General features: G+C 37.7%; 1 protein-coding gene across 1 annotated transcript in view; it reads left to right on the top strand.

The window, feature by feature from the left end:
- APPBP2 (amyloid beta precursor protein binding protein 2) overlaps window positions 1-19,746 on the top strand; it is a 48,388-nt gene that overhangs the window by 1,518 nt on the left and 27,124 nt on the right. The window contains exons 2-3 of the mRNA XM_008149502.3: window positions 10,288-10,376; window positions 16,567-16,718. Of these exons, the coding sequence (XP_008147724.1) occupies window positions 10,288-10,376; window positions 16,567-16,718 (241 nt within the window). The remainder of the gene's footprint in view (window positions 1-10,287; window positions 10,377-16,566; window positions 16,719-19,746) is intronic.

The following is a 19,746-nucleotide window of genomic DNA, read 5'->3' as shown; positions in this document are numbered from 1 at the left end:
TGGTGTTTCATGGCAGTTGTTTTATTGGGAAGTTTGCCTGCTTTCTCCACCCCAAAATAATTTTTCAGAAAGCAGCCAACTTGCTGCATTCTACTAAAGCCAACTGCTTTACACCAATTCTAAAAGTTCAAATGTTTTTCCCCCTAAATATTTGGAGAAAATTCATTTTGCTCATTTATAGTATTATTCAAAATCACTTTGATATATTGACTATTGTGTATATTCCAAATCCTTCATTCCAAATCGTTTTGATATATTGACTAGTGTGTATATTCCAAATCCTTCATTCCTTCATTTCAAATCCCTTTGATATATTGACTATTGTGTATATCTAAGGAAATAGTGTATATTTAAGATTCATAACTCCCAGGGAAGGATGAGTTAAGAGTTGTCTTTCTCACCTGGGGAGCTTCAACTTTGTGTGTGTACTAACTCTGTCCATTTTATTCAATCATATGCAATCTTTTACACTTTTAGAGAAAAATCATTGGAAATTTCATCCAAGTACATTTAGTAATTGAATGCCCTCAAAATACTTGGATATCTTCTAGTACCTTGCTTCTAATTGAAGTTTTTCATTTGAAGATTATTATTAGTGAGTATGAACAGATGGTGCGTATGCCACATTTTTTGTTTTGCGTAGTCCACAAAGTTTTAATGGTGCTTCTTGCCCTAGCCGGTTTGGCTTGGTGTATAAGAGCATCAGCCTGCAAACTGAAGGGTTCCTGGTTCCATTCCAGTCAAGGGCATATACCCAGGTTGCAGGCTCAGTCCCCAGTGCGGGGTGTGCGGGAGAGGGGATCAATGATTCTCTCTCATCCTTGATGTTTCTCTCTCTCCATCTCTCTTCCTCTCTGAAATCAATAAAAATATATATTTTTAAAAATAGTGCTTCTTTCTGGGACACTTTTACCCTGAATAGTTGTATGTCTTTTGGGAGTATGGCACTGTGCTAAGGTGAAGGAAGGTATTTAACAGCTACCTGGAACTGTTTTTACACGTTATCTTGTTTAATCCTCAAAAACTGTAAGTAGGGTATAACCCTGTGTGAGGTGAGAAAGTTAAGTAGTTTAGTCAAGGTCTCATACCTAGTATTTAGTTCCTTCAAGACCTTGCTTTCTTGCTTGGAAAGATTTTACATCTTGAGGTAGATTGTTTTTATGAAAGATACTATAGAACTAATTTTTATTAGCCTTTATAAAAATAGCTAGAGTGAAAGTCAATTCCTGGACTTCAGTCTTTAATGTAATGGAAGTATAAGAAGGAATTTTTATTTTAAACAGTTTATCAATACATAAATATGAGTCTCAGCATTTTAATACATATAAGATACTCATCTCATGCCCAATTTGTGAAAAATTTAAGAGTCTTACTGTTTATGGTTGCATTTTCTTCCATTTAGAGCTAAGAAGAAAGTCATTAGATCCCTCTAGTAGTCCCAACTTCCATCAATAGGCATAGTCATAGACAAAATTATAGTATTTGTGGAACCAAAAATTCCATCTCCCTCCCTCTCTCTCTCTCTTTTTTTTAACCTTCACCTGAGGATATATTTCCATTGATTTTTTAGAGAGAGAGTGGAAGAGACAGGGAAAGACAGAGAAATACTGATGTGAGAGAAACACATTGGTTGCCTCCTGCATGAACCCTGACAGGTCCTGGGCCAGGGAGGAGTCTATAACTCAGGTATATGCCCTTGATTGGAATTGAACCCGGGACCCTTTGGACGCTCTATGCACTGAACCAAACCGGCTAGGGTCTCCATCGTTGATTGTTTTGGTCCAGTTTCACACAAAGCTTTAGGAGGTGGGATTGTGGAATGAATGGGAGGTGAAACAGTAGGCATGCTGACTGCTCCTAAAATGGGCAGGGAGATAGGTGTTGATATGTACAAAGAGTAAAATGTGAAGGGATTTTTTTTTTTTTTAATGGAAAACATTAGATGTCTGTATTGGCTGACTGGCAGAAATCAAAACAGAGTAAGAAGTTAAATTTATCAGTAAGGCAAAAAATAAATTGTGGAGCAGAGTCCATGAGCAAGAACATTAATTTCTGAGTCTTGCCCCTTCACGTTGCATAAATTAAGGTGTCATTTATAAATTGGAGTTGGGGAAAGACCACTTTTTCTTTAAGATCAGATGGAAAGAGTTCAGGACATAAGGTATCAACCTAGGTAAATTTGTAAAGAATGGTTGTCATGAACAAGGAGGTATGATCATGTAATAGTAAGGGCGAGTGCTGATTTTTATTCAGAGAGGAAGGGAGAATGAGAGAGAGAGAGATAGAAACAAGGAGAGAGAATCATTGATTGGCTGCCTCCTGCACACCCCCACTGGGGATTGAGCTCACAACCCAGGCATGTGCCCCTTGGCCGGAATCGAACCTGGGACCCTTCAGTCCACAGGCCGACTCTCTATCTACTGAGCCAAACCAGCTAGGGCTGAGTGCTGATTTTTATGTAGGAAAGCTAAACTGAAGTTGGAAATGGCTGATGAGGTAGGTATATGGGAAGGGAAGGTCACTAAAATATGTTTTAAAAAATTGACAGGTAGTAAAGTTGGGTTAATAAAAAGTAATACCCTACAAAGTAATGTATTTGAATCTAAATAGTTTTTATTCAGAGATGCTAAACCATTTAGATATAGAAAGTGGATGAGGTGAATAGAAGGAATTGTAAAACTGTATATCAAGTAAAAGCAAATAGAATGAAGGGCTGGGTTCTTTAAAGAATGAAGTGTATATTCCCTTTTCATTTTAATCGCTGAATGGTATGTTTTGTATCTTGTTCCAATTACAATATTTGCCATAGTTAAGTTTTGGTTGGGTGAAGTGTTTTAGTAATTTGTTCATTTTATTATTTTCAGTCTTAAACTTAATGGTTTTTTAAAATTATTTTAAGTCTCATGCTGAAAACCATACGAATTCATGTCTGATTTAGTTAGAGTTCTTTTTTCTTTTTCTGGGTAAATTTCTGTTGTCTAGCTATATAGTCTCAACTAATATTCTGATAATCCTAAAATTGGCTGGTAACAAATTGAAAAAAATTCTTGCAATATATTTGACAGCTAAAGAATTACTCTTTTCATATAAAGAGCTTTTAAGATTAATAAATTGAAAATGAAAACTTTGCTGAAGCCAGTTTGGCTCAGTGGATAGAGCGTCGGCCTGCGGACTGAAGGGTCCCAGGTTCGATTCAGGTCAAGGGCATGTACCTTGGTTGCGGGCACATCCCCAGTTGGGGGTGTGCAGGAGGCCGCTGATCGATGTTTCTCTCTCATCAATGTTTCTAACTCTCTACCCTCTCCCTTCCTCTCTGTAAAAAAATGAAAAAAAATATATTTAAAAGAAAAAGAAAATGAAAACTTTATAAGATGGGTCACAAAAGAACATAAATAGCCAGCCATATCATGTATCTTTTTAAAAATATATATTTAAAAAATTTTTAAATATATTTATTGATTTTTTACAGAGAGGAAGGGAGAGGGATAGAGAGTTAGAAACGATGAGAGAGAAACATCGATCAGCTGCTTCCTGCACACTCCCTACTGGGTATGTGCCCACAACCAAGGTACATGCCCTTGACCGCTATCGATCCTGGGACCCTTGAATCATAGGCCAACACTCTATCCACTGAGCAAAACTGGTTAGTGCTAAAAAAAATTTTTTTGAAATATGTTTTTACTTATTTCAGAGCAGAAGGGAGAGATAGAAACACAATGATGAGAGAGAATCATTGTTCGCTGCCTCCTACCTGCCCCCTATTAGGGATAGAACTCACAGCCTGGGCATGTTCCCTGGCCAGGAATTGAACTGTGACTTCCTGGTTCACTGGTTGATGCTCAACCACTGAGCCACACCATATATTTTGATGGAAAGGTTATAATATGTCAACTCATCTCAGTTTAAGGTATAAATTTATCACAATTTGAATCAGACTCAGAATTTTATTGGATATAGGAAACTGATTAAATATAAAATTCATCTGGAGGAATTACATGAGAGTTAATGAGTCAAGGAAATTTTGAAGATGCACAATACTTAGATGTGCATTATAAGACAGTCAATTATATTAGAAAGCTACATATTTTAAAACACTGTAGCAGTGTCACAAAAACAGAGAAGTTGACTTGTAGAACATAGTAGACAGGAGCATTAGAGATCTTGCTGGGAAGATTTAGCCTGGCCCGTGCTGCTCAGTGGTTGGCATCGACCTGTGAACCCAGAGGTCATGGTTTGATTCCCCTTCAAGCACATTTCTGGGTTGCGGGCTCAGTCCCGGTAGGGGGAATGCGTGGTGGGGGAGAGGGGGCGGTTGATGATTATCTCTCATTGGTGTTTCTTTCCTCCCTTCCTCTCTCTGAAACCAACAAAAATAATATTTACTTTTTAAAAAAGAACAAAGTAGACAGTCAAGATAGAAACCAAAGCATATTTAAGAATTTAGTATGTGATCAAATTATGAGAGTGCTATATTACAAATAAGTGGGAGAAACATACAAAAATACCTTGGGCACCTGAGTATTTGGGGGAAAAGTTAGACCTCTACTTCACACTGTATACCAAAATGAATTCCCGGTGGTTAAAGATTTAAATATGGCAAATGAAATCATAAAAGAATCAGAATAAATCATTGAGTCAGTATCTCGTAGTGGGAAAAGATTGAAATTTCCTCAAAGAAATTATTTTCAAGGTAATTTACAAAATTTTAAAATGTCAAACATAAAAATAAATAATGTTATAAAAGGTGAAGTCCTCTGTTACTTGTCTTGCCAACACTAGAATGCCATCTTGTCATCGGGAAGGCTTTTCTAAGTATGAATTCAAAATCTAGGAGGAAAAAAAAGAAATTGGTACTTTTGAGTACATAAAAAAATTATAAGCACGTTTAAGAAAAAAATTTGCAAATAACAGTATATGACAGATAAGGGGTGAATTTCTTCTGGACGTTGGGTGACATTTAATGCCGGTGGGTCTTGATCCGGCATCTAGAAGGGTTCTGGAATCTGGAGAAGGCTGTACAGAGAGTAAATAAGAGTCCAGAGTCAAAAGATAATTTTGAAAGGCATTGGGGGTCAGAGGAGCCTAGCTAAAGGAGCTAAGTTCTCCTTGTCTCAGGACCCCTTGCTTTTTTCTTTTTTAAATATATTTTATTGATTTTTTACAGAGAGGAAGAGAGAGGGATAGAGAGCTAGAAACATCGATCAGCTGCCTCCCGCACACCCCCTACTGGGGACGTGCCCGCAACCAAGGTACATGCCCTTGACCTGAATCGAACCTGGGACCCTTGAGTCCGCAGACCTACGCTCTATCCTCTGAGCCAAACCGGTTTCAGCGACCCCTTGCTTTTTATTAACACAAATTGTCCTAAGGCAAGGTGGAGATATACACTTCAAAGGGTAGGGTTTCGTACTAGCCTATGGCTGTTCAGGTGTTTGGCCAGTAGGAGGCAATAACATGTAGAGTAAGATGCCCTGAGCTGTCTGGCAGCAAACAATCATCCTATTCAGGTTTGGGGGAAATGCCTTCAGCCATTCCCAACAGGTGATAACATATGTGACTCAGCCCTTGTTGAGTCCCCAAGTTCCATCAACCTTTTGATGAAACTTGCAATTTTGACATGCTGGAACTGGCTTCCGGCAAATTTCCTAATACAGAAAGATCACTAATGAGTATGTAAAGGACAACCAACTCATTTCCAGAAGTCCTGAACAGCCAGCACATAGAAGAGAAAAATGTGAATAGCCAGTAAACATCAAAAGATGCTCAACTGAAAGACAAATTAAAATACAGTATCACCCAGCCAAAGTGGCTCAATGGATTGAGTGTCGTCCTGTGCACCAAGAGGTCACTGGTTCAATTCCTGGTCAGGGTACATGCCTGAGTTGTGGGCTCCATCCCCAGTATGGAGCCAGTGGCAGTAGGAGGCAGTCGATTGATGTTTCCATCTCTTTCTCTCTAAAGTCAATAAAAACATGTATTTTTTTAAAGATACAATATCAAGCTCTGGCTGGTGTGGCTCAGTGGTTAGAATGAGAACGAAGGGGTCTTGGGTTCGGTTCCTGGTCAAAGGCATGTTCCTGCTTTGCAGATTCGATCTCCGGTACCAATCTGCACATGCAGGAGGCAACCAATCAATGTGTCTCTCTCACACTGTTGTTTCTCTCCCGCTTCCGTCTTCTTCCCTACCCCTCTCTTCCTCCCTTCCTTCCTTCCACTCTAAAAAAAAAAAAAAAAATCAATGGGAAAAATATTCTCAGGTAAGGATTAAGAAAAAACAAAATACAGTCTCAAGCCAAGGCAGTCATGAAGACGAAAGAAAATCTGGAGGACTAAAACTACCAAATATCAAGCTGTAACAATTAAGATCATATGGTATTGGCATATGGATAGACAAATAGACTAGTGGAACAAAACAGTTCAGAACCATACTGACACATATACTGTCACCTAATTTATGAAAAGGCAATTCAGTGGGGAAAGGAAAATCAAATAAATGTTATTAGTCAATTAAGTATCCATATAGGGAAAAAGGTATAATGACTTTACCTTACAACAGCAATTTTCAACCTTTTTCATCTTGAGGCACACATAAACTAAATTCATTCAGTAACAAACCAAGAAATGGAATTTTTGCTGACCTGACAAAAAAATAGGTATAATTTTGAATTATTCACACCAGATGACTATTGTATTAGCTGTTGTCATTTTTTTATTTGACAATCTAAGGAAAAATTAATCAGTGCCTCAGTGGACAAACAAAAACTCCTACCACCTTCAGATACTTACTTGAGTTTATTCAAAGAACAGTTGATGCTGCTGATAATTTATTTAGCTTGTTCCAGACCAACCTAATTCTTTCCAATTAAAAAAAAAACACACCACAGTAAAAGAGGTTAACATAATACTGATGCCTAGACCTAAGATAAAAAGAAAGTCTAGAAAACCTCACATGAATTGTGAGGCAAAAGTTCTAGATAAAATAATTGCAAGTGCAAATCAGCAAGTCTCTTCATATAATCACCATATTAATAGGACAGAGGAAAACTATCGTTACAGTTTTCTTCCATTGAACTTAAGGAATACACATTGACATTCTAAATATACATTTACTCAAAAGGTAATTTAAATACACATACCTAAACAAGAATACTTAGTGGTAGACACTTAAAGCATTCTGATTAAAATCAGGACTATAATAAGATAACTTCTATTATCAATATTATTTAATTTTTTTTTAAGTAAAGGCTTTCAGACTTAGTTCTGGAACTGTAAACTACATATTCAATATTCTTGAAGTGCTAATAAATACAGTTAAAGAAAAAGCCAGCAAAATCAACTGAAAAACTATCACAATGAGATATTCAGTGAGGGGGATGATTACACATTAGTAATTAAAATTAAATTTTTCTACATGCAGTATAGGAAAGAATACGTCACTTAAAATAACAACAGAAAACATGAATAGAGTAAATCCAAAAAGGAGATGTACAGAAACCCAAAGTGTTTAATAAATGTTGAAGAGAGATATTGTTACTAGATTGGAAAATTTAGGGTTTTCTACTGACTGTATATTCAATGTAGGCATAATCAGAATTTCAAAAACATATTTTGGAACCAAGTTTAATAACTTGAAGATATGTAATGGGGAAATAAGTTTTTAACTTCCATAACGAAGGGTTAAAGTTTATGAAACATACTCAAAACTCCAAGTCAATAAGAAAAAGAAGACTGAATAGAAATGTGCTGTTATGTTGACAGTGATTTCTCTTTTTTTAATCCTCACCCGAGGATATATTTTTTTAATTGATTTTTTATTTTAGAGAGAGAGGAAGGGAGAGAGAAACATCGATTTATCTGTTGCCTCCTGTACGAACCCTGACCGGGGATCAAACCTGCAACCTAGCTGTGCGCCCAGACTGGGAATCGAACCCTCAACCTTTTTGTGTATGGAATGATGCTCCAACCGAGCCACCGGGCCACGGCAATAGTGATTTTCTCTCTTTTTTTTTGTTAATCTTCACCAGAGGATATTTTTTCCGTTGCTTTTCAGAGAGAGTGGAAGGGAAGGAAGGAGGAGAAGAGGCCGGGAGAGATATAAAGATAGAAACATTGATATGAGAGAGACACATTAACTGGGTGCTTCCTGCACTCCCCCCTTTGGGTTGCTGGCCAGAGCTCTAACCACCGGGAAACACTGGCCAAGGCAACAGTGATTTTTCTCTCTTCCTGGTAAAATCAAATAAGTACTTTTCTTTTTTTAAATAAATTTTTTCTAGATTTTCTAATTTTTCTAAAAATGTATGTAATAATTCTGCAATCAGAGGAAACAAATATTTTAAAGTTCATTATTTAGACTATTGAATGTGTTTCTTATAACCATACTACCCTCTCTCTATTGTCTCATGGATATACTTCTAATTTTCACCACATATTGGTAGTGAAGCTTTAAGAAAAGCTGAGAAATTTATTCAGATTTACAGATTACTTATGAGTTGCATATGGCTGGTTATCATTATTGGTTAGATCTTACATCTAACTAGATTTTGTTTTAACCTTCCATTTATATCATGGTAGCATCTTCCACAATTAAACACAATCATGCTATCTTGAAAATTAAGCCATTAAATCCATCAAGTGAGCAATAGAGTTAAAGAATCTGGGTATTGGACATAAATTCATTCACATTACAATTGGAGGCGGGGAAAAACTCTTATTTAATGGATGGTGGATGTAGTGGACAACATGTAAATTTACAGCATATTTAAACTTTAGTAAGTTAACTGTCTGTTTCTTGTGCTTTTTAATGAAATGAACATGTCCACTTAAACCTTTGGCTTATTTCTCAGGACTGATCCTATGGGAGAGTCATAGCTCAATCTTTTTTAAAAAATGTTTTTTATTGATTTCAGAGAGTAAGAGAGAGATTGAAACATCAATGATAAGAGAGAATCATTAATCAGCTGCCACCTGCACACCCCCTACTGGGGATCGAGCCCGTAACCCAGGCATGTGCCCTTGACTGGAATTGAACCTGGGCCTACACTCTTATCCACTGAGCCAAACTGGCTAGGGCTGGACTCAATTTCTTTTATATCTTTTTCTAAAGTTTTCTGAATTTTTGTTTTGAGGAATTATTCTAAATTATTTATATGCTAATTAGATGTTAAGACTAAGCTGTTCACTTTTCGCCTATGATAATTTTGAATTGGTTTGGAAAGGTTTTTATCTTCATCTTTATTTCTCTGGGCTTGGGGCTGTCTTGCATTGCCCTTGCAATAATTGCCTTCAGTTTTCTGTTTTCATGTTTATATTTAATAATTACATAACTGTATAATACTTTGTATTACCTAATCATGTACCTGATACTGTTTTACAAATATTAATTTTTTATATTACTTTTCAACTACAGTTGACATTCAGTATTATATTAGTTTCAGGTGTACAGTGTAGTGGTTAGATAATCATATATTTTACAAAGTGATCCCCAATAATTCATGTACCCACCTGGCACCATACATAATTATTACAATACTAGAGGCCTGGACTGGATTCGTGCACTGGTGGGGTCCCTCGGCCTGGCCTGCGGGGATCAGGCCAAAACCGGCTCGCTGAGGGACCCCACTGGTGCACGGGGGCTGGAGAGGGACCGTGGGAGGGCTTCAGGGCATGTCTGGCCCATCTTGCCCAGTCCCAATCAGCCAGACTCCAGCAGCAAGCTAACCTAAGAGTCGGAGTGTCTGCCCCCTGGTGGTCAGTGCACGTCATAGCAACTGGTCGAATGGTCAAACTGTCGTACCCTTAGCATATTAGGCTTTTATATATATAGATTATTGACTATGTTTCCTATGCTGTACTTTACATCCCGATGACTATTTTGCAACTACCAATTTGTACTTCTTAATCCTTTCACTTTTCTCACCCAGCCCTTCAACTTTTTCCCCCTCTGGAACCAATAGTTCTCTGCATCAATGTGTCTGTTTCTGTTTTGTTTGTTTATGTATTTTGTTCTTTAGAGTCTACATAGATCATATACATATAACTAATTTCTAACTATCAGATACAACTATTAAAATGCTTTTATATGGATTGTATAAATTTGTTGATTTAGTGTTACATTTCTCATAGCACAAGCATCTTTCCCGATATTACTATGTAATCATACCAACTTTGAGTAGTATTCATTAAATTCATCAAATATTAAGTTCATCGAATTATATTCATAAGTATACTTAAAGTAGAAATTAAATTTAAAATTTTTAATTATCTCTTTTTGTTTTTTTATTTCAGCTTTACCAACAGGGACGCTTATGTCAACTGGGCAGTGAATTTTGTGAATTGGAAGTTTTTGCGAAAGTATTGAGAGCTCTGGATAAAAGGTAAATTTATTTATTTTTTATATTGTGGTAAACTGTACATAAACTAAATTTTACTATTGCACACCGACCTTCCTTGCCCATGGTCCTGGGCAACCAGCAGCAATGCACAGGTGCTGACTGCTAGCATGGCAAGGCATCTTCACTATTTTTATTTTGGGACTATTTCTCCTCTGTTCTTGTGGGCCACTACTTATTCTGTGGCTGGAACAGTTCTATCAGGTCTTCCCTAGGATCCATTGTTGCAGGAATCCACATGGTCTTGGAGTTTTCTGGAAATATAAACATTCTCAACCAAAGGTTAATAAAGAACTCTTTTCTATAAATTAGACTTGGGATCCTTTTGATTTTTGCCCAAACAATGTTCCTTTGGTTTATTTGACACCATGTGTGTTTTTCATGGGTGTCTTGCTGTTTGCATTACAAATAAAAATTAATTTTTAAAGTAAAAAATTTCTAGATGTAATTTACTTTCAGGATATTTTTCCTTACATAATATTACTTCACTATCCCCCCTTATTTTTATTTAATTATTAGGAGGCTTTTGGAAAATTTTTATAATGCAGTCTTGATAACTTTAAATTTTAATTTTTTTGCACAAAAATATGACTGCTTTAGGTTCATTGCATGTTAAGTAATTTTACCATGAAATGAACTATCAATAGAAATTTTGGTTAATACTTTAGGAACAGCTTTTGTACAATTACATTTTTTTGAATATTCACTTATTTCATTTAGCCAATTAAATTAATCTGAAAATCTTGATTACTATTTTACTGTCAAATTTAATACTCTAACAATAATCTTAGTTTACCCTATAAATATTAATGGAAAGGATTATTTGCATCCTTGAGAAAGCCCTGAGCATTCCTAGATTTAGATATAGGGCATCTGCATTTGGCCAACTCTCTTTCTGTTATCTGGGTCCAGATCTGAGCTGGGCATGGGAGGCACGAAGCAGCCATGGGGCAGACCTCCCTCAGAAGGGGCTAGGGTTCAGGCCCCTGTAATGTTGGGGGAGTGAGGATCTGTGCCCCACCTCTGTTGACCTCCAAATTCTCTCCTGATGGCCCCTCTGCGACTATGCCTGTCTTAGGTTGTTCCTCCCCTGAGGAATCTTACCCGTCTCTGGCTAACCAGCCATCCTCAGGGGCCAAGCAGGGTGATGTGAGGTTCAGTTCTGTCTCCTTGGTATCCTATGCCCCTATGGCCTCCATGCCCAGCACCTGCCTTGGGATCCCCTCACCTGCTGGCGGGGCCCCGGCATTGATCACATATCTCGGGGAACCCAGGTTTCTTTTCCATGGAGGGCCCAGCTCACGTTATTGGGCGAGAGACAGATCCATGGTACCAGCCACCATGAGGCTTCAACCTCAGCATGAACTGAAAACTCAGGCAACAGCTGTGGGCAATTGGATTGTGAGAAGAGGGTCCCTCTTGGCAAAAAGAGCAAGAAGGGCCAATATAGAATGCTCAAATGCTTTCCTAGGGGGCCTTCCACACAGTGGAAGGGATTAAATCCTTTCATGTCCTTATAAATTGCTGCCAAACATTCAAAGAATTAGTTTGTAAGTTTGGGATAATTGTACAATATGCTGTTGTAAAATATCAAAAATTATAATGAAATTGTAGAATATCATGTAAGAATATTCTTTGTTCTAGGCCAGTGATGGCAAACCTCTGACACGTGTGTCAGTGCCATTTCTGATGACACACAGCCGCTGAGGCGGCTGCATGCCGAGGATGAAACATTTATGTTATTTAAACTATAAATATCGCGAAATAATGTTTTTTCCTCAAAGTGACACACTACCCGAGTTATACTCAGTTTTTTGGCAAAGTTTGACATACCAAGCTCAAAAGGTTGCCCATCACTGTTCTAGGCCATGGCAATTCAATCTCAAACTGGCTATCAATTTCTTTTTGTATAGAAAAGGTTTTAACCAGTTAAAGTCTCCTAATAATTTCTAAAAGTCATTTAATCTTTTAAGACAATCTTTTCTTATCTCCACCTTCTGAGGCCTAATGTATTGGTTATCAATTACAATCCCTATGATATTTGAAAGGAACCTCTTTTTATTTCTTTCCAAAATAATTTTCAGACTACAGAGATTTTCATTTAAGAATCTTTGTCTTTCTTTTTACAACAAGCAACCTGTATGGTTACAGCTTGAAAGGCAAGCCTCAGGCGACTAGCTAGCTATATTACAAGTACTCGTACAGTAAGGCTGACTACTAATTTACTTTCAGATTTAACATTTTAACAATAATCTTGGTTTACATTGTAAATATTAGTGAAAGAGAATTTAAAATTTTAAAATTTCTCCTTTTTATTAAAATTATATTTTTAAAGTATCCTCTTAGGCTTATTTGCATATACAGAAGGATCATGGGAAGCCTTCAGTAACTTTCTTGCAAAACTTTATTTAAATTGCTTACAAAGACATTGGCTTATTTAAAGGAAGGGGGTTGGCCTTTGTTATTTCAAGATGGCGGGCAGTAAGCCACGTGGCCAGAGGGGCAGACAAGATGGCGGCTGTCTCACAAGCGGCAAATGTTGCCCCACCTCTAGCTTAATTAAGAATGCAGGCAGCCGAAACCGGTTTGGCTCAGTGGATAGAGTGTCGGCCTTCGGACTCAAGGGTCCGGGGTTCGATTCGGGTCAAGGGCATGTACCTTGGTTGCGGGCACATCCCCAGTGGGGGGTGTTTAGGAGTCAGCTGATCGATGTTTCTCTCTCATCGATGTTTCTAACTCTATCCCTCTCTCTTCCTCTCTGTGAAAAATCAATAAAATGAAAGAAAAAAAAAAGAATGCAGGCAGCTACGAGTCAGGATTCAATTATGTATAAAAACATTGGCTTCTCATGTAATTTATATGAGACCTTGATTATATTTTTTAAATCTAATTTATAAGGTAACTTAAGTAGGTATCTTTAATTAAAAAAGCAAAGAAACTTATTCAGTAAAACTTATATGTTTGATATTTTATTGGTCTGATCCAAAACCATAAACACTGTCCCACCTCCAATCCATACAAAAATGCTGGCTGCTTGAGGCTTTTGTTTTCTTGAAATTCTACTTCTGTTGAAAATTTTGGCTATATTTAAGAAATATATTGTTTTTGCCCTTCTTACAGGCGAAAACTTTCATAACACTTAATATATATGTATACAAGTAAAATACATTAATTTTTATTTGATAAAGCTTTCCATGCAATCTCAAGTATCAATCGGTTTAATTTAAAAATATTTATTTTAGCCGAAACCGGTTTGGCTCAGTGGATAGAGCGTCGGGTTTCGGACCGAAAGGTCCCAGGTTCGATTCCAGTCAAGGGCATGTACCTTGGTTGCGGGCACATCCCAGTAGGGGGTGTGCAGGAGGCAGCTGATCGATGTTTCTAACTCTCTATCCCTCTCTCTTCCTCTCTGTAAAAAATCAATAAAATAAAAAAATATTTCTTTTAAGAGAGAATAGACTTTTGTAAGATTTCGGGGCCTGTGAAATGTCTTAAAAGCTATTCTCAAAGCCTTGAAATACCTTGGAAAGATCAAATATATAATATATATATTTATATATATGATTTAAAGATTATATACTTAAATTATCTTAAAGAATATCAATTAAATTTAAACTGTATCACAGAATTCTCTTTTTAAAATCAGACCAAGAAGTAACATATTTTGAGTAGGTTTACAGGTGTTCATATGGAAAATAATACAATCCTATATAATAAAAGGCTAATATGCACATCAACCAAATGGTGGAACGACCGGTCACTTTGATGTGCACTGACCACCAGGGGGCAGATGCTCAATGCAGGAGCTGCCCCTGGTAGTCAGAAGCTCAGCCAGAAGCTGGTGAGTGCAGTGGCGGTGGCGGGAGGGCTCCTGGACTGCAAGAAGGCACAGGCTGGGCCTATTGTTATAATCTACTTTCTGTATCTGAATTTACCTATTGTACACATTTCATACAATATATAGTCTTTTGTGACTGGCTTTTTTTTTTTAATATATGTTATTGATTTTTCACAGAGAGGAAGGAAGAGGGTAGAGAGCTAGAAACATCAATGAGAGAGAAACATCGACCAGCTGCCTCCTGCACACCCTCTACTGGGAATGTGCCAGCAACCAAGGTACATGCCCTTGACCGGAATCGAACCTGGGACCTTTCAGTCCGCAGGCCGACGCTCTATCCACTGAGCCAAACCGGTTTCGGCCTTTCTTTACTTCCTGTAATGTTTTCAAGGTTCATTCATGTTGTTACTTATATTGGTATTTTTTTCTATGTTATAGTTGAATAAATTTCCATTGTATGGATATATGGATTTGTTTATCTAATCATCTGTTGATGAACATTTCAGTTGTTTCCCCCTTTTGGCAATTATGAATAATGCTGCTATGAATTGAATGTTCCTGGACAAGATTTGGTGTGGACATATGTTTTTAATTCTCTTGTATATAACTAGTTATATACATATGACAGCCCAATGTTTAACTTTTTGAATCTATAAACTGTTTTCCACAGCAGCTGTACCAGTTTTCATTTCTACCACCAATGTATGAGGGTTCTAATTTTTCCATATCCTTGCCATTACTTTTTTTTTTCTTGGCATTACTTTTTTTTATAGCTCGCTGCCGCTTGCCTCAGCTGGCCACCCGCCCACCACCCACCACCGCTGGTTGCTCTCCGCTGCTCATAGCTCGCTGCCTCGCCCTCCTGTAGCTCTCCACCACTTGTAGATTGGTCCTGACATTACGGCATAATAGATAATTAGCATATTCCTCTCTATAGGATTTTTATTGATTTCAGAGAGGAAGGGAGATAGAGAGAGAAACATCAATGATGTGAGAGAATCATTGATCGGCTGCCTTCTGTAGGCCCCCTGGGAGTTGAGCCCACAGCAAGGGCATGTGCCCTTAACTGGAATTGAATCCATGACTTCAGTCTGCAGGCTGACGCTCTATCCACTGAGCCAAACCAGCCAGGGCTTGGCATTACTTTTTAAACAAAATTATTATAACCATTCTAGCAGATATGAGGTGGTATATCATTATGATTTTGATTTGCTTTTCCCTAATGACTAATGATGTTGAACATCTTGTGTTTATTGGCCATTTGTATATTTTGGAGAACTTTGAAATCCATTGCTCTTTTTAAAAAAATTAAATTTATTGGAGTGACATTGATTAATAAAATTATATAGTTTTCAAGTATACAATTCTGTGACACATCTTCTGTATATTACATTGTATGTTCACCACCCAGAGTTAAATCTTTCGTTACCATATATTTGACCTTTCCTTTATGCTTTGCTATTCCCCATCCCCCTTTCCTCTAGTAACCACCATACTGTTGTCTGTGAGTTTTGTTTGTTTTTCTTGTTCATTTGTTGCGTTCCGTTTTATATTCCACATATGAGTGAAATCATATGGTTCTTGACTTTTTCTGTCTGACTTATTTTACTTAGTATGATATTCTCAAGATCATCCATGTTGACGTGAAGGCAGTATTTCATTTTTTCTTATTGCTTATTTTATAAATAGCGTTCCCGTTGCAGGAAAAATCCTGCAATAGGATTTCCTGCTGCACTCTACCCCACCTCCGTTCCTCCCTTGTCGCCCACCCCGCCTTCTCTGCCAGCCCGCCTGCTTTTCCCTTTGCCCCCGGCCCTGACTTCGCTCCTCCCTTCTCCCCCACCCTCTCCCCCCACCCCCGGGCTTGCTTGCTTCTTCGAAGCTTTACTTCCTTCTGCAGCTCTTGGCTTCTTTCAATGCTGTCTTGATATGCAAATTAGCCGCCATCTTTGTTGGGGGTAATTTGCATACTCGTCCTGATTGGTTGGTGGGCGTGGCTTGGTGTAGCGAAGGTGCGGTCAATTTGCATATTTGTCTATTATTAGATTAGATTGGGTTATTATTGTATTATAAGCCAATTTGGTTTTTAAAACTGATGTAAAAAGTTAGTTTTATTCTTTGTTGCCATAAATTCACCCATATAGGATCACTGAGTGATCACTGAGTAAAGATAGGCAAAATTGTGAATTATGGCTTCATAATTCATAAGGCAAAAAGCTTTTTTTCTTACTTCATCTTGGAAAATAATTGTACTATTATTTTTACAAAGCAAGCTAGCACTTTCTGAAAAGACAAAATACATTACCTTTATAAAATAATCTTTTCCTTCTCTTTCAGACATTTGCTTCATCATTGTTTCCAGGCTTTGATGGATCATGGTGTGAAAGTTGCTTCAGTCTTAGCCTACTCATTTAGCAGAAGGTGCTCTTATATAGCAGAATCAGATGCTGCAGTAAAGGAAAAAGCCATTCAAGTGGGCTTTGTTTTAGGTACGTAATGGTAAAATAGAGGAGTGTTTTGTTCTGTGACATGACTCATAATTAAACCTGCTAACAATAAAGGATTCTCCCTGGATAGTCCCAAAGTCTACATAAGGAGGTTGTGAGAAAAACATCAGAAAAACTATGTGTGATTTATTGAACATTAACTGCGCCAAGCACTATATTAGGCATTTAAGTGCTATCTTTCTAAATCCTCATGATATTCCAGTATTGCTATTAATAGCATTTTACAAATGCGGAAGTGGACTAAAAAAATGTAAAGTAACTTGCTCAAGTCACATAGCTAGTGGTAGTACTAAGTTTAGAATCCTGTGTCTAAATGACTTCCAGGCACATATCTTTCTACCATGTCATGCTGCCACAAGCCTCTTTCACCAGCTTACTATATGCAGTCATGGGACTGAATTCTTTTGGGATCTCAGTTTTTCCATCTCTAAAATGAGAGTAATTCTAAATACCTTCGTGGGAGTGTTATGAGACTACTGACAACATAAACAGGATTTTGAGGTTTTGTATGCTATATATAGGATGTCCCAAATAATGTATGCACACACTTAGAATAATTATAAAGGCAATGTTTATTAAACTACATTTCATTCTCAAAATTGAGCTGTCAGCTGTTAAATTTTTTGAGGGATACCTTATATATAAAAAATATTGTTTAATGTTTGTGTTCAGCAAATCTACTTAGATAAATGTTTCAGGCAAAATAAATTTTTAATGTATATTGTTGAAAGGATTGCAGATGTCCCCCTTTTTTCCCCCCATTGACCCCCCCACCCCCACCCTAGACCTTCACCATCAGGCAATTATTGAAGTTGTTGCTACCTTTTTTACTTTCTTTAAAAAAAATTTTTATATTTTGAAATGATTGTAGATTTACAGATAATATCAAAACCAGAAAGTTGACACTAGTTTAATACTGTTAACTAAACTATAGACCTTAATTAATTTTCACCAGTTTTTCTATTACATGCATGATTGTGTGTGTGTGTGTGTGTGTGTTTCTGTGCAGTTGATTCCATGTACAGATTTATATAACTATCATCAGGATCCTGGGCTGTTCCATCACCACAGATTACCTTTCATCTTTAACTTCTCACATTAATATGTGCATGTACCCCCCCCCACCTCCCCCACTCCCCCCCCACACACAGTGCACATACACTTTCTTTGCCAGCAAGTTTTTTTGGTCATTTCCTTCAGTCTTAGAATAATTCTGTGTAGTGATCATAGATAGTTTACTGGAGGAACTTCAGAACATTCTTTTCTGTGAAGAACCCTCAGCATTTATCCTTCCATAGTTCTGTGGAATTTAAATTGCAACAAAGAATTATGACCAAAGAATGTCTCTAACAATAGAGTATTTGTGATCTTGATGAATGTTAAGGTTGACATTCCTTTAATCTTAGATGGTCATGTAAGAATCTGTGGGGAAAATTTATATCAAGGAATGTGAAAAGCAGGCAGGCTAGTATTCATTAAGGTCCTCTGTTATCTCCACAAACATTTTTAACAATATGGCCATTGAAATGAGCCAGGTTGAAGAATTATCTTGGGAGAAGAGCCAAGTCCTAGCATACTCAGTTATATATGCCTGGCCTGTGTGGCCATATGATCAGTCTTAATGTTAAAACTACCAAAACAGTGAAAAATACTTCATGCCAGAGCACAGCCTGTGTTACTCAGTGGTTGAGCATCGACCTATGCACGAGGATGTTGCTGGTTCTATTCCCAGTCAGGGCACATGCCCATGTTTCGGGCTCAATCCCCAATAGGGGGCGTGCAGGAGGCAGCCAATCAATGATTATCTCTCATCATTGATGTTTCTATCTCTCTTTCTCTCTCTGAAATCAATAAAAATATATATTTAAAAATAGAATCAACTACCACACCTAGGGCTTAGGGAACCAAGAGCTGGGGTTGGAATTACTAAAATTTAGAAGGTTGATGAGGCGCCTTAACAGCTGGGATACTGCTAGGCTATAGGTGCCTCAGAGCACTGAGAAGTGGGACCTATGGGTCTAGAACTTAGACCACTAGGAGCAGACCTCACTGGCTGGTGCTGGTACCTCTGACCTGAGTTCTGTGAATCTAATTCTGTAAGTATTGGAAAACTGTGACTGGAACTGGCTTATTGGAATGAATTGCCACTACCAGAGTAAAGATTACTACCCTGGGGGTTTTGCTGTCAGCAGGGGCTTTGCTGACAGAAACTGGAAGCAAACAGGAAGGAGTGTCTCTTGTTCGTCCTCTACCACTCTAGTTGTTCCTTTTGACAGAGACTGCAGAGATTCAGCTGGCAATTCTAGTTCCCAGTGTCATAAAACAGAGTCTAAAAGGTTTATTTGAAGCTGAGAGACAATAGCTAATAACCAGCACTACACATCTATGAGGATGGTGAGTAGAGGCTGCTGAGTATGAATATGTATAATAACCATATTATTCAGTCACTTGGTGAGGGCCATAAAGTGTTCTTAAGTATACTTCTCTACAATTAGAATAATATTTGTTTGATCACATGTAAATCTCATTAAACATCAAACATGGATATGAGTAAAATATATTATTTTCTTAACTCAGACACTTTGACACTGTTAGACTATTGACACTATTTTTAAAAAATATTTTTATTGATTTCAAAGAGGAAGGGAGAGGGAGAGATAGAAACATCAATGAAGAGAGAGAATCATCATGCTCCTGCATACCCTCTTCTGGGGATGGAACCTGCAGCGTGGACATATGCCCTTCACCGTAATTAAACTCGGGACCCTTCAGTTTTCAGGCTGATGCTCTATCCACTTAGCCCAGTGGTCGACAAACTCATTAGTCAACAGAGCCAAATATCAACAGTACAACAATTGAAATTTCTTTTCAGAGCCAAAAACTGACTTCTGCTCATGGGCCACGAAGTTTCAATCGCACTGTATGTGCGTGCCCGCACGTGGTATTTTGTGGAAGAGCCACATTCAAGGGGCCAAAGAGCCGCATGTGCCTCGCGAGCCACAGTTTGCCG

The sequence above is a fragment of the Eptesicus fuscus genome, chromosome 20 (genome assembly GCF_027574615.1).
Source record: "Eptesicus fuscus isolate TK198812 chromosome 20, DD_ASM_mEF_20220401, whole genome shotgun sequence".
In the NCBI taxonomy this organism is placed as follows: Eukaryota; Metazoa; Chordata; class Mammalia; order Chiroptera; family Vespertilionidae; genus Eptesicus; species Eptesicus fuscus.
This window is presented reverse-complemented; position numbering and strand designations above follow the sequence as displayed.